General features: G+C 36.3%; 1 protein-coding gene across 26 annotated transcripts in view; it reads right to left on the bottom strand.

The window, feature by feature from the left end:
• Window positions 1-15,523, bottom strand: part of rims2a (regulating synaptic membrane exocytosis 2a) — a 217,818-nt gene that overhangs the window by 88,971 nt on the left and 113,324 nt on the right. For 7 of the 26 annotated variants that reach the window (XM_077214752.1, XM_077214750.1, XM_077214757.1 and 4 more), the window contains 8 exons: window positions 15,132-15,251; window positions 12,704-12,803; window positions 11,886-12,009; window positions 9,996-10,042; window positions 9,749-9,861; window positions 4,920-5,050; window positions 2,897-3,068; window positions 2,125-2,278 (listed from right to left, as the gene is read on the bottom strand). In XM_077214752.1, coding sequence (XP_077070867.1) covers window positions 2,125-2,278; window positions 2,897-3,068; window positions 4,920-5,050; window positions 9,749-9,861; window positions 9,996-10,042; window positions 11,886-12,009; window positions 12,704-12,803; window positions 15,132-15,251 — 961 coding nt within the window. Of the gene's footprint in view, window positions 1-915; window positions 943-2,124; window positions 2,279-2,896; window positions 3,090-4,919; window positions 5,051-8,345; window positions 8,394-9,748; window positions 9,862-9,995; window positions 10,043-11,885; window positions 12,010-12,703; window positions 12,804-15,131; window positions 15,252-15,523 lie in introns of all 26 variants that reach the window. The other 19 variants (XM_077214769.1, XM_077214758.1, XM_077214754.1 and 16 more) reach the window with 7 other exon arrangements.

The following is a 15,523-nucleotide window of genomic DNA, read 5'->3' as shown; positions in this document are numbered from 1 at the left end:
TTGTTTTCTATGGATTTATTGTTGTTTGTATTCCTGTTTATTTATGCTCAATGCAATTATGAGATAAAGTTTAAACTAAAGAGATAAAAAAAAAAAAAATTGCATATGACTAATTAATACGCACAGTTCAAAAGTTTGGGGTCAGTGGTATTTTTTTTTAAAGAAAATAATACTTTTATTCAGCAAGAATAAATGAAATTGATCAAAAGTGACAGTAAAAAAAAGGTTTCTACTTTGTCTTTTGAACCTTATTTATCAAAGAATCCTGAAAAAGAATGCATCATGATTTCCCCCCAAAATATTAAGCAGCACAACTGTTTTCAACATTGATAATAAAAAGAAATGTTTCTTGAGCAGCAAATCAGCGAATGATTTCTGAAGGATCATGTGACACTGAAGACTGGATTAATAATGATTAAAATTCAGTTTTCCATCACAGGAATAAATTACATTTTAAAATATATTAAAATAGACAACAGTTGTTTTAGATTCTAATAATGTTTCACAATAATACTGTTTTTACAGAATTTTTGATCAGTAAAATGCAGCCAACTTTCAAAAACATTAAAAAATCTTACCAACCCCAATCTTTGAATTAGTGTATAATCAATTATTTTTGCTGAATTTTAGTCATACCATCCAGCCCTTCTAAAAGTCATAGTAAAAGCAGACAGAAGCCTGTTCACTATAGTGTGTGTACGGTATGAAGAGGTCAGGCTGATCTGCAGTAGAGGGAAGACAGCAGGACTGGGGAGAATCACTATGGAAAAATGTGATGGTGTGGGGAGATGGTCCACTTCGTTCTACGTGATGCGTTTCATTTTTCACAGGATTAAGAGGGACAGCAGGGTGGATCCAGTATAAAAACACACGGATAAACCCAGAGGATCAGCCTGAGCATGCAGCGGTCATTACCTGTGCTGTACACATACGGGCCCTTGGCTGCAGAAATAACCAGGTCAAAATAAAAAACAATGAATGCAGGACACAAACGCTCAGACCAACAGCAGTAGTGTTTCAGATTTCAGATCAGATCACCAAGCGCTTATGTATGGAGCCCTTAAAGGGACATGGTGATAGAAGAAATATGAGATGGGAGGGAACAATATATATTTCAATGCTTTGAAAAAACTTTGCGTTCGCTTGCAAAACTGTTGTGTTCTTTGCGAGCGAATGATGCAAAGCTTCTCGGGGGAACGCAAACATTTTGCGAGCACATGTAAAGTTTTCTCGAGGGAATGCAAAAAATTTGCGAGAGAACGTAAAAGCATTGGCAAATTGTTTCTCCTCCCATCTCATTTTTTTTTCTTCACCATGTCCCTTTAGGGGCTTTGTACTTATGAATATGTGTAGTCTAAGACCCAAAACTTCCTTTATGCAAGTATGTATCACAAAAAAATCTTTATTTAAAGGGATAGTTCACCCAAAAATGAAAATAAAACGAAAGATGATGTTTTGAAGAATGTTGGTAAGCAAACAGTTGCTTCCAGTAACCGGAAAGTTTTTGGTGTGTTCAACAAAAGAAAGTTCTAAAACTTTACAGGTTTAGAACAACTGGAGGGTGAATAAATTATGAAATACTTTTTATTCTTGGGTGAACTATCACTTTAACATTTTTTCATTGTGTAAAAGGTTTTTCAATGTTTTTGCAGTATAAAGTTCTTAAATCATATATACTTCTCAAAACCTTTCTGTCTAATAACACGGCCTTTAGGAAAACTTATGGCAAAATAAATAAAAAATTCAATAAGACTATGATACTTGCAATGTGGCTTAGTTTTATATCAAAATGAGCAGAAATACATATTGTGAATGTTCCATATATTGCCCATATAACATCTCCAGGTTAATGGCAGACATTTAAAGGCAATTCTATCAAGCATTTGTGCTTGCATCCTTGTGTAGAGTACATTTATAACCTAGGACTTTAGAAAAGATGTTTAGAAACTGCTCTGAGAGAGGAAATCAACATATTACAGCACAGGCAGATGCTGATACAAAAAAATGCTAAATAGCTATATAATCTGTAATGAAAATCATCTGCTATGCAGCATATGTAATATATAAGAGCAGAAAGTTGACCTGAGTTTTTCTGTGTGCATTTAAGATGAGAAAGAGACGTACTCTGCAGTCTGCGTGTGGGACTGTCTCCGTGCAGTCCTCGTCTCTGAAGGCAGGGGGAGCTCTTGGGCAGGGGTACCGATGAGACGTCATGCGTTTGCAGCTTATACCAGTGTGGCTCATCGTCCAGCAATGCTGTTTCCAGCTCTATGAGGATCTACACAAACATTTGTGTCACATTCACATGCTGTACATACAACATACATATTCTAATTTATTCCAATGCATGTCAATAAATCTCTAAATTTGCGATGGTTTGTTTAACAACTCACAACAACTTTAACAACTTTATATTGCAGAACCACTTTAGTTTTATTTAAAAACGCAATTTTTTTTTGTATAGTCTCAAAAAAGTTTGAAAGGTTAGTTGCATTAAATCTTTTAAAGATATTTACTCTTCGAGGACAGAAATATAGATCTGAACTATAGTACTGATACTGCTTTTTTTAAATCACAGATCATTATTTTTTAGATTTAAGTGTCTGATAACCAGTGTTTTAGATTAATTATTAAATGATCCTTAGACTACATCAATAACACATAATATGCATTAAAAATGTAAATTTTAATAAAAATTATTATTATGATGATTTCTATTGTTGTTCTTCATACACACTATTTTGTGATCTAAATGGTCACTATTCTGTTCTATTATTGTAAGACCAATTTCAGCTTTACAGACACTAAATGGCACGCAAAAAAACAAAACAAAACAAAAAAAACCTTGGTAGAGGAAACCACAACTTCTGAATATTTGAGACCATCTTGTCCTTACCTCTCCCAAGAACTCACTCTCCTCCTCTCTCACCCGGGCCTGGTCCCACAGCGTGATCTCCAGCATGCGTTCCCTGAACTCCCGCCGGTGGACGGGAGAGTACATAAAGGTCTGGTTCCATTTGGGCTCTAGTGATTTCTTTACTGTTTTTGTTCTTCTTTTGCTTTTGTCACTGGAGAAACAATTATTCAAACTGTTTTTATTTACCATCATGGTAAAAGAACCCAGGAACAATCATTGAAATCAACTATGAAGAACAGTGTATAGTGGGAATGTCAAGCAGAACACGGCAGATCTGCTCACAGGCTGTGTTCAGAATGGAATACTGTGATTACTGCATACTGCTTAGTATACACGAAATCTCTGAAATAAGACACATCATGCAAAAAAACATTCAAACAGCAGTATGCAACATTGTTGTCACATCACCACACCATGTCGAATGCTTAATTCATTAAGTTGCATTCAGTATTTATCTAAGAATTCAATATGGTTATTTTTGACAGCATTTTTGATCCAATTTTTGTATAAATATTTATAAAATTTTGGCATTCCAATACTATGATGAGTAAAAAAGTAATGTTGTTACGGCTTCAAGTCAATCGCATTGCATTGTGGGATATAGTATTTCACAGGGTTATTATTGTTGACTATAAAAAATACATTTTTATTAATAAAAAAAAAGCTGAAATGAAATAAAATACATGAACAACTTAGAAAAAAAATGACAAATGTAATAAAAATTAAAAATGTTGCTTCGACAAATTACTGAAATACTGTAAGTTGAAAGCACTAAATTACTAACTGTAAATAAATAAAAACTAACGCTAAAACAAATATAAATATCTCTGTAAGTCAGTGCTTTGCATAATGCATATTTGTGATCTATGATCATGATCTATGTAGTAGATCATGCATACAGAAACTTTGCACATCGTGTGCACAATATACATATTGCATATAGCATAAATAGTGTGATTAGTGTGGTAGCAGTGGCGTAGCGTCTGGGCATGCAAGGTATGCACGTGCAAATGGGCCCGGGCCGATAGGGGGCCCCGCCCATGGGAAACTTTTAATTAAAACGAGATAATTCATTTTTAAAGAGTAACCACAATAAATATATTTTTGTATGCATGTCATGTGTAATAATTTATTGTGTCTCCGTAATGTCTAATTTCTCCGTCATTTCTTGTTGTGTGCGTTTATTATTTTTTGCACCCGGCGGCTGCCGTAGAACTGTGCCGTCATTTTTTATATGACTGCATCGCCGCGTCAAATTAAAAAAAGAAAACAGTGTGAGAGAGGATACTAGCCACTAGCTAATCGAACATTGGATGGGAAAGGATGGAAAAATACAAACATAAAAGTGGGGCCTTAAAGAGAAAAAAGAAGGTGGAGAAGTTAGTCGCGACACAAAAACTACCAAAAATAGACAGTTTTTTGTGCCGACCTAGTGCGAATGACAACGATGTTGAAGGTGAGAGTGAAGTTTTGCCAGCTAATATTAGCAGTTGCATGTCTTTGGATGAGAACAACAATGCAGCTGCTGACAGCTTGATGAGGTGCCAAGAGTCGAAAGAAAGGCCCGGAGAATGCAACTAAAATGAGTAAGTAGTTTTTACATTTTGGGCCGCCGTGCCAAGATCATTAGTTCATTAATATTGACATTGGCTGAGCCTTGGTTGGTTTTAGACTTGTTTTTGTTCCGTTCTGGTTGTGAAAAGTTGTTGGGTAGAGTGTTTTTTTAATGATATTGTTTGGTATGGTATTTTCTTGATACACTACAGTGAACGTCTATAAATGTATCATAAATTTATCTTCAATGTACTTGGGGGCGGGGTTAGGGGGGCCCGTACCATTTTATTTTGCATATGGGCCCGGGACTGACTTGCTACGCCACTGTGTGGTAGTATGCCATTCTGAACATAGCCATAATGAAATATTTAATGAAAATACACATTACAATCTTTTTTTTTTTTCACATTGAGTGTAATTGGCATAAAAGTAACTGCCCCAATCTCACCTTCTGTCAGGGAGGAAGTAGATCTTCACATAAGGATTGAGTGGTCGGCCGTCCTCCCTTGAAGGCAGGTCCTTAGCGCCCAGTATGGTGACGATAAGCTGATGGCCGACTTTGTCGTACCAAAGTTTGACCTGTAGGGGGACAAACACCAGAGCCTGCTTGAGATGAAGAGGGACTTGTGTTCTCAGGCTTCACATCATCACATGCTTCGTTTAAACAAGATGATTGATAGTACGTATATGCATCCTGTTATTGTACTACACATGCTGAGATGCATGACAGACCAAGCTCACTACTCAGACAAGTATGGATGTGACAGAAAAATACTTAGAAGTCAGACATACACAGAAACAACATCAACATAACAAATACAACACTAGATCTTTTAAGGCAGAGCCCATACTTGCTTGTAGTAAAAGGAAAAAAAAACTCCAATACACACACTGCCAGTAAAGTATATTCTGTAGCTATAAATATCTCAGGCCACAGTGTAAAACATGCAATGAAGGGCGTTTTATATTGTATGTAAAAGAACAAGCCAATGTGTTACAAGGAGAGCTGGGTCAAACAAATTGTTCCATTACACAATCCCCAACAGAACCAGCTGTTGTTGTACATTAAGGACGCTAATGTTGTCCAAAATAGGACATTTTAAGTAACCCTAACGTTGGAAATGTGTAAAGCTATAAGAATAATGTTGACATTAACAGCAATAATGCATTATTTTTTTATGCCCTGATTTTTGCTACAAACATTAAAGGGGTCATGACATGAGGAATCAAAATTTCCTTGATCTTTAGTCACATAAGAGGCTTTTGTTTCATTAAATCATCCTGCAAGTTTCAGAGCTTAAAACATCCTCCTCATTATAAACCAAGTATTTATTTAATCAAGCTCTAAAAATGGTTCGTTTTGATATTGTGGGATCTATGACGTCACACAGGCAAATATATTTGAATATGACTGCCTCCAGAGCAAGACATCGACGAATAGATATACATCATCGCACCATAGGCCACACCCACTGGCGTTTAGTAGTTTACACTGGATACAGTATACAGATGTGCGTTCAGTTTCTGACGTCCTCCACGCACTTGAGTCTGAGTCAAAACACTTACTCAGATGCATTGCTACTGTTTCCTGTGGATGACGTAAGCCAATCAAAACAGTGACCATTTACTCACAAGCCTTAAAGGTGCCTTGTGTCATGTCCGCCAAAAAATCAATTCATACTCCACATTCCATACCAGATGGGGGCAGTATACCTCCAGAAAGTGAGTTGGTCTACTCTAGAGTAGCAAACGAGAAACGGCATAGTCTCTATGCTCTGTCCCTACCTTCACAACGACCCTAGAGCCATAGCCGAAGCCGAGCCAACTCCTAATAGAGGAAGTTTTGACTCCAGAGGAACGTTGGTTGATGTCAAGTGATTTTTAATTATGACATCTTCAAGCTACTCTCCTTCACCTTTACCAGTGAATATTTTCATATTTGTTTTGTTCATATTACATTTTTATTGTTAGTTTGAATTACATTAATTTGACAGACAGCATTCGCTGATGTTGACCAAGCTAGCGCCATTCAGAGCTGCCAACTCTCACGAATTCACTGTGAGACACACACAATTGACACTTTTCACACGCTCTCAGTCACGCCACACATCAATTTTGTCACGCACAGAAAAATCGCAAAGCAAAGAGGACACGGAGACCGACAGACTAGACAGAGCAGGTTAGTTATGATATATAAAAAATCTCAGCTCTCAGATTCTGTCAATTTTATTACGCAATTCAAACAATAAATACCGTTTTGGCGCTTGTAAATGTTACACGACAGATCCCTAGCGCATGTGAACCGATCATCTCTACTAGCTAATTGTAAAAAAACACGAAACACTGTTGAAAGATACAGTAGGCTACAACTTACCAAAATGTATTCCTCATACATAATATCGACCAATTATTTTTTTTAATCAGCGTGCAGAGGTCAATAACATACTGTAGCTGGAGAACAAATATGTCAGATTTACCTCAGGAAAGCAATTTAATAAACATAATATAATTAGCTAATGCTACATTTTATCATCAGCTTGGTAGAGCTGTGTGGGCTCTGGTAGATAACAGGTGAAAACCGGATTGGATCTGTGGGTAGAGCTAACTATCAAACACATCAGGTTCAAGTACGCCCACAAGCCGTGCGAGTTATTCGTGTACTGCAGTTTGGCTGGTGTTGCCCGCATACCGCCTCCCATGGCCGAAACTGGTATTATGACACCTGTCGGGCCATGGCTAGTAATTCAGCATGCTAATTCAGGTTGATATCTCTGCAGCACTATAACTTGTCATTTTTTTAATGACATCATCGCCCTTATTTCTTCTCATTCTTTTGATGCATGTAGCTCATTTGGATATTTTTAACTCAATTCTTACACATGGCACCTTAAAAACGGGTATTTTCAGACAGAGTCAGGATGAGGGTTGAAATCATTATTTTTCTGCATTTATATTTATTTAAAAAATCCATGTCATGACCCCTTTAAAATAATTCGAATGATGTTTCTTCAGGTACAAATGGATACAATTAGCTTATTTCACATATATTTGTACTTGGGAGAAGAAAAAAAAAACAGGTAAAACAGGGACTGTTAAAGGTGCTGTAAATGATTTTATCCATTTTGCAAACTTGCAGACTTAGAAACAGAAATAGCCCTTTGTCCAAAAACATGCCAGCCAACCCGATGTCAAAATGATTGACAGGCAGAGAGACTTTCTGATTGGCTAGTTTTCTGACAGGCTAAAAAAAACAAATTCTGCTGTCACAGAGACATGATTTCTCAGGACACCTATTTCAGTAATATTTCCCAGGTATTTCACAGTGATATTTTCTGTGTATAATAGCTTACAGCACATTTAACATCCTTTTACTGTAGCTGCAACATGAAACTTTCAGTAATGTTAGTACCGCACAAAAATGTGTTTAGCATGATTAATATAATTACAAATGTGAAATGCAGTTTTTGAATCAGTCAGCATATGAATAAATCTCCAAAACAATTGAGTACACTGAATCAGATCCTTTCTAAAACGGTACATGGATGAGTATCAGGATTCAATGCAGTTTCATGTTACATGGAAAAAGAATCTAATTTTATGTCCCGACAAACTCTGCATCACTAAAACATTTAAAGAGACACAGTACTCCTCTGCCCAGGTAAATGGCGCAGGTGAACGTCTCACGGGGTTAGAGGCATTACATCATTACTCCATGTCTGCCAACAGTCAGGTGTCTCTTAAAATATTTTTGTGCTAATTTATTGCATGCAGATGATTTATGCCTAAAATATGCTTAAAACAGCAACAGCAACGAAGGCATGATAGGTAAGGGGCTCTTCAAATGCTATATTATTTAGTAAACAGCGACGATTACCTGAACTTTAGGGCTAAAAGGCTCAATTCTTCTACTAAGGCTTTGGCTCTGGGTAAGTAAAGTGAATGAAAAACAATAAAGAGAAATGCAATAAAACTAAAACCTGAAATGACAATACCAGTTGTTAATGCAACACTAAGAAATCAGAGCAGGAGATTCAACCTAAACATTTTAACATACTGCATTGGAACATTTTGATTTGTTTTACTATTTTCACTATAATGCAATTAAATGCAATCTCGTCCTCAGAGATTGAGGAATTAATGACGAGCTCTAATGCTCAGGACTCGTTCTAGTAGAATATTCTTTCTCTAAATCTTAGGAATGGATATTTCCTGCACATTTTCTAGAGCAGCATTTCCCAAAGTGTGGCCCTCAATCCTCTAAATTGTTTCTTGACTTCCATGTAAAAATCAAAAGTATTGAAATGCCATGTCTTTTCTTTTAAAAGGACTCAATGGGCATCTCATCGTGGGAAACGCTGCTGTTTACAGTACAATGAATCTCCTTCTCAACAGAATACAAAGTAACAAGATTGTTATTTAACACACAAACACACCATATAATGTTAGAAATGATCGAATTCGATGAGATACACAACAGGAATACGAGACAACACATTTTTATATTGATCTTGTTAATGCACAGTTAATTTGAGACTAGGTGCATTGACCCATATCTATCTATCTATCTATCTATCTATCTATCTATCTATCTATCTATCTATCTATCTATCTATCTATCTATCTATCTATCTATCTATCTATCTATCTATCTATCTTTCTATCCATCTATCCATCCATCCATCCATCGTTAGCCACCCTGCTTTTTAGATTTCGGTATCAGCCAGTTTTCCAATGGCTTTTTCATTTTGGTCAACCATCAAACATTATTACCTAGGGAATAACTTGCACTTCATTTGTATTGCTTAGATCAAGAAGCTTGTGCACTTTACACCAGTTTGTCATGTTCTACAAGCGTGTCAGGTATTTTTACACACACAACAGGCTGCATGAACCCTGAATAAGTGATTTTAGTCTGAATAAATTGTCGGGCAATTTCATATATTTTAAACCCTTTTCGCTGTTTGTTAACACAAGTACAGACAATTAAAGCACAAATCATTTAAATTACATGTGTAATTGTTGTTTTTTCTGTATAATTTTTCATAATTGTGATGCCAAAGAATTTTCGGAAATTTAGTTTTATTGCACAAGCCTGTGACCACTTAAATCACAAATGTTAGTGAACTTTATTATTTATTCTTCATCAAAATTCGTATAGACCTAAACTGTATAGTCACATTGAAATCTGACATAAATCTTTAACTGACATGGGAAAATACCTAAACTTTTTCTGTAATGCAGACTACTCTGCACAGGAGTTTATAATTGTGAACTTACTGTAAGCTGTCCCGATAAGTACTGAGGGGCGTCCCGTAGCATTCCGGGGCTCATGGGAGACGTGACTGATATGGAGGGACGCTCCATCTTCTGTGACTCAAATGAACTTGAACCTTAGAAGAGATGAAGGGTAAAGTAGAAATACACAAACTAATCAGAGATTCTTTCAAAGCTCTGTAAAAATGTTTCATTAATGTCTCAGAGAATCCCATCATTTATACACACTACATTGAGAAAATGTACTCACTGGACTCCAGTTGTGCGTGTGTGCTTTCTGGTATCCTGGGGATATCTCTGCAATGACAGTGGCACAGAAAAATCAATGACATGTGCTTTAATGACCCTGAGCACCACATTAGTCTTGATGTGAAGTTTGTGGCAGCAGCCCAAACTCACTATCTAAAGAGAGTTCAGTTGGTCATGCGCTCTTTACAATTACAATTAGGAAAATTAGGAGGCTAACTGAGGGCAGCAGTTTTGTTTGTGTCCATGTGAGCCAGCAGGCACTCTAAAGGGGTCATATCATACGATTTTTCCCTGAAGTCCACTTATAATCTTATGGAGAGAAAAAATAGAGGAAAAATAAATTTTGCATGACTTTTTCTTTATTGATCCGAAGTTTTGAGTTTTCAAACATACTACAGTATGTTTCAACCGCATTTTTTATCTGAAAATATCAAGAAAATATGGATTTCTCATGATATGATACCTTTAATATAAAGGAGGTTAAAACAGACTATTATCATACAAAATTTAAGGCAGATGGACCACAATGCTCATTAACATGTTAATTGTATGAACACACCTCAAAATTACAGCACAAATATATATATATATCAATTATACTTAACTCTGGCAATTCCATTAACAAATATTCAAGTACTTTTGAGGAATCACTTCATCATTAGACACACTAATCTGAGACTAATATGTGACTCTTTTTGGCCAATTCATTAATAATTTGTTTGCAAATAAGCACTCTATATTTGTTTCTGTATGCAGCAGACAAGGAAAATGCTATGAAAAACTGTGACGCTATTTATTGTTTTTTATTTCGTGTCATGAAACACATTTGGTACCAGAATTCTTTTTTGACCAAACTGATTCAGAATAAGATTCTCATCTGTAAACAATAAGATATTTATATCAGATATTAATGCCCAAAAGCATTGCTTGTTTATCAGAACAAGCATAATATTCAATGTTATCTGTTGTGTCTTTTGTAAAACTAAACTTTTTTAATTTTATTTAATTTCGACCTATTATACAAAATTCACTTTTACATGGTTTGAACATAAATGTGTGTGGGCAGTGTGTGTATGCAACCACCCTATAATATTAAAAATCCACCCACTACTTTTTTTTCTATATTGCCCATAAATCATAAACAATGTCTCAAAATGAGTCGTTCACATTTTCTATACACTGTGACACCACAATGCAACGGTCCCCACCCACAACTGGTGTCGGAATCTGTCCTATTAGCTTAGCTCCTCCTCTGAGTGAGATGTACACAGTCCGCCATGTTTATCTCCTCAGAGCAGCTAGTGGAAACACAAGCATGTCTCAGCTAAATGTTCTGTTGTTGGCTGCATCAATGAAAACAAAACGTGGTTTTCCATTCCAAAGTGCTACTTTTCCATTGCTTTTCTGTGTCAACACGCTAGACAGACGTGACCGTTGCGCTTCTCGCGCAGGAAACCACTTTCCAAAAATGCAGTGCTTGACTTTTTCAGACACAAAGAAGCGTTGTATGTAAAAACGCATTCTGTGGAAATGGTCCCTTACTGCTTCTCATGTTTTGTTGTTGTCAGAGTATCCAAGGCACGAGCTGTAAAGGCACAGCCCTCTTCTGGAAAGGGGGGCAGGAAGAAGCATCTCATTTTCATTTAAAGATACACACACGAAAACATTGTGTTTTTGCATCCACCCAAAAAGGGGCATTTTGGGCATGGTAAAATAAATGATCTGTGGGGTATTTTGAGCTGAAACTTCAGACACATTCTGGGGACACCTAAGACTTATATTACATCTTGCATGTGTTATATTAATGTTATATGTCTTGTTAATGTTATATTACATCCCCTTTAAGTAATTATGAAAACCAATTTGAGAAACACTGTAGAGAAAGCCGTACCCAATGGGTCGAGAGACCACTAGTTCCACCTGAGGCTCTGGCTTTGATTCTAAAATGATATTGTAAACTTCTTTAAATGTGGCTCCTTGTAAAAGTCGGCCATTCCACTCTAGGACCTGATCACCTATGAAACAAGAAAATCAATTACCAAACTATCTGTAATTACACATTCATTACTGCATTTAATACAGTAACAAACTGTTGGAGTAACAGTCCTACATACACTACTGTTCAAAGTCAGTGAATTTGTCAGGTCAGTAAATTTGTTTTTTTGAAAAATAATAAATACCATTATTTATCAAGGATGCATTAACTTAATCAAGTGACAGTAAAGAGTAAAACGTTTAAATTGTTACAAAAAAAGCTATAATGAACTTTTTATTCACCAAAGGAATGTTTATTGAGCAGCAAATCAGCATATTAGAATGATTTCTGAAGGATCACGTGACACTGAAGACCGGAGTAATGACTGTTGCAAATTCAGTTTTGTCATCTCAGGAATAAATTACATTTTGAAAAATGTATCTAGTCCATACTTGATCTGCAGCAGCAGCGTAGCAGATCTAGTCTGCCAAGACCAAATACATTAACATTGCCATATTCAATAACATGCAAAAACTATTTAGAGAGTTGTCATGATTAAAATAAAAATAGAACAATTTTAAATTGTAATAATATTTCACAATATTAATGTTTTTACTGTCATTTTGATTAAATAACTGCAGTTTAAGAGACTTCTTTCAAATTAAAAAAATAAAAGCTTACTGACCTCAAACTTTTAGACAGTAGTGTATGAAATACAGAAACATAGCATGTACCTGGTCTGAGGTGCCCAACTGTATCCGCTAAACTCCCTTTCCTTACTTTGGTGATGAACGCACAAAGTCGCCCAGACTCTGTCATCTTTCCCCCAACCACCTGTAAAAGACACACACACACACACGCACACACGCACACACGCACACACGCACACACACACACACACACACACACACACACACACACACACACACACACACACACACACACACACACACACACACACACACACACACACAAAAAGATACAGTAATGAACTAAAGCTTTTGAAATTATAGCATATTAGTTTTTTGCTGTGGTACAGGAATTGTAAACGAAAAATGCATATTAATTTTCATTAGTATTGTAGGTTTCATGATCCTATAATGAAGGTTTGATCTTGCTAATGTAAGGTGAATATATTTAAAAGCTCATGGCTTTTTTAATCATAACTGATTGTATTAGTTCAGAAAAAATAATCTGTTTAGAAACGAACTGCACAAGTTACACTGAATAGAAATGGAAATAATGTACACACACCATTGAAAGTCTAACTGTCCGCACTTTTGAAAAAAAAAAAAAACGACCGTTGGAAAATGCCTGGAGGTCTGTTCCAGAAACCACATGACCAATCGCTCTTCTGTGAGCATCATACAAATCAAATCCCCACTAATGGCAGCCCAGTGCAAACATACAAAGAAGATTATGAGCTGCCTCCTAGATAAAGATGGCTTTACATAATGAGTGGCATGCAGCCGAGGGCGATTGTGTGTGTGCGTGCGTGTGTGTGTGTGTTTGACAAACTGCTGCTGGTAACGGATATAATGCACACGGTAGCACTGAGCTGACACACAGTCAGCCATTCAGAAAGTTGGTTATCAGTAACGATTCTTCGTTTCTCTCCACTCTGCTGAACAATCCATGTAAGTGCTTTGACAACAAATACGAGCTTCGCATTTCTGCTTTTAAACTCTCAAAGTGCATGGCCCTGTTTACTTCCACTGTAAGAGCTTTACTCCAATCATGGTTTTTTTTTGCTCTTTCAATGTCGACAATAAATCACAATGAACATTATCAAAGCACATTTTAAAAAGTACTATATGCAGTCTTTAAAATAATCGTACTGTTGTCGCAATTTTATTTCACAATTTTAATGGTTCCATGGAGAACCTTTAACCTACAGTACATGGAACATTTCCATAGCACAAATGGCTCTTTATAATGGACAAAAAGATTCTTTAGATTATTACAATAATCTTCACTCTTAAAAATAGATGTTACAAAAAAAATGCGATGCCATAGAAGAACCATTTTTGGTTACTAAAGAACCTTTACCTTTCTTAGTGTGAAAAACACTTAAAATAATCACTGAAATGTTTTTAGGGGAACTAACATGCAAATTTTGCATTGCTACAAAAAAAACAACTTTTTGGAACCTTTATTTCTACGAGAGTACTGGAAAATAAACAACTTCATACAATACATTTTAAGATTAATTTTTAATGAATACTACACAAATTATAAAATAGCATTACTTTATGCAATATTTTTATCCTTATTTTATCAGTTCACATTATTCGAAGTAATAAAATGTTTGTTCGTAATTTATCAAAAAAATTGACCCACTTCTGAAATGGCCTTCCTTTCAATTCAATCAAGTCCTAATGGATAAACGGCCCCATCCTACATTTTCTTGTTCAATATCCTGTTTTTCTCATGAGATTACTGAAGTAAAATGAAAATGCTTCAGATTGGCTGCGTCCAAAATCCCATAATCTCTTGAGTAGATACTTATTTTGAATAAATATTTGCTTTTCAACCACTAAAAAAGTATGTTCTAATCTATACTGTATAGTACTGTATGAATGTGTGTAGTATGTCATTATCATGTGAACAAGCTGCGTCAGATCACCGCTATTCACAAATCCTCTCCCATGGCCCCATGGGATAGTAAAGTGTCCATCGTATGCACACTTCAGAATCTTGCTAGAAGTAGTAGGTCTTCGGCACTTTTTTCCTATGAGTACTGTAAATTCAGACATACTTCTTTTGTCACATACTGTTTTTCGTCTATCATATAGTAGGGAAGTATGCGAGCCATTGACTTTAACATAAATCTCAGTTGAACTTTTTTATGTTTTATGCCATGTTTACTTCCTCTAGCTACAGTGGTTCCCAACCATTCTGCACTTTATGTATCGCTCCCTTATTTAATGAACCTGAATCAGATCATCAGCTTGCTAGGAAAAAGCTCCATGAACTGAATTGAGTGCCATATAAGAGGACATGCAAAATGTGCATAGCAGTGAAAAAATAATTGATGATTTTTGCTGTGGAAAAAAGCAATCGACATAAATGTTGTTGATAGAGTTTGTATTAAAGCAGCTAAAAAACGTGTGAAATCAAAACCACATTAAGTGTATGTCCAAGGGAGGCAGAGCGACTCACTTTCAGTCCCAGAAGAGCTCCGGAGTCGCGAGGAACGCTGCCGTCCTTCATGCGCTTGTTGAGCAGGATCCTGCCGATGAGTCGATCTCCGTCTTTGGAGGGCTGCCATGTGACCGGGTGCTGTCAGGTCAAAACCACAACAAACATCATTCCAGAACACACAGAAACCTGCCAGTGCTGGTGCGGGGAAGGCTGCGATGAATTTCATCCGATTTATCACACAAACTCTGTTGTGATTTCAGGTGTTTCAAAAGAGTAAGCCACACGACGGGACAAATCAAATAATGTCTCATAGAGGCTTAAGGGATTAGCACAGCCCAAAATGAAAATTCTGTCATCATTTACTCACCCTCATGTCATTCAAAACCTGTACGTTTTTTACACCCCATGGG

The sequence above is a fragment of the Siphateles boraxobius genome, unplaced genomic scaffold (genome assembly GCF_051911475.1).
Source record: "Siphateles boraxobius isolate OS27281-9 unplaced genomic scaffold, OSU_SipBor_1 68, whole genome shotgun sequence".
NCBI classification, from domain to species: domain Eukaryota; kingdom Metazoa; phylum Chordata; class Actinopteri; order Cypriniformes; family Leuciscidae; genus Siphateles; species Siphateles boraxobius.
Note: the sequence above shows the minus strand (reverse complement) of the source record. Positions and strands in the feature narration are given on the sequence as shown.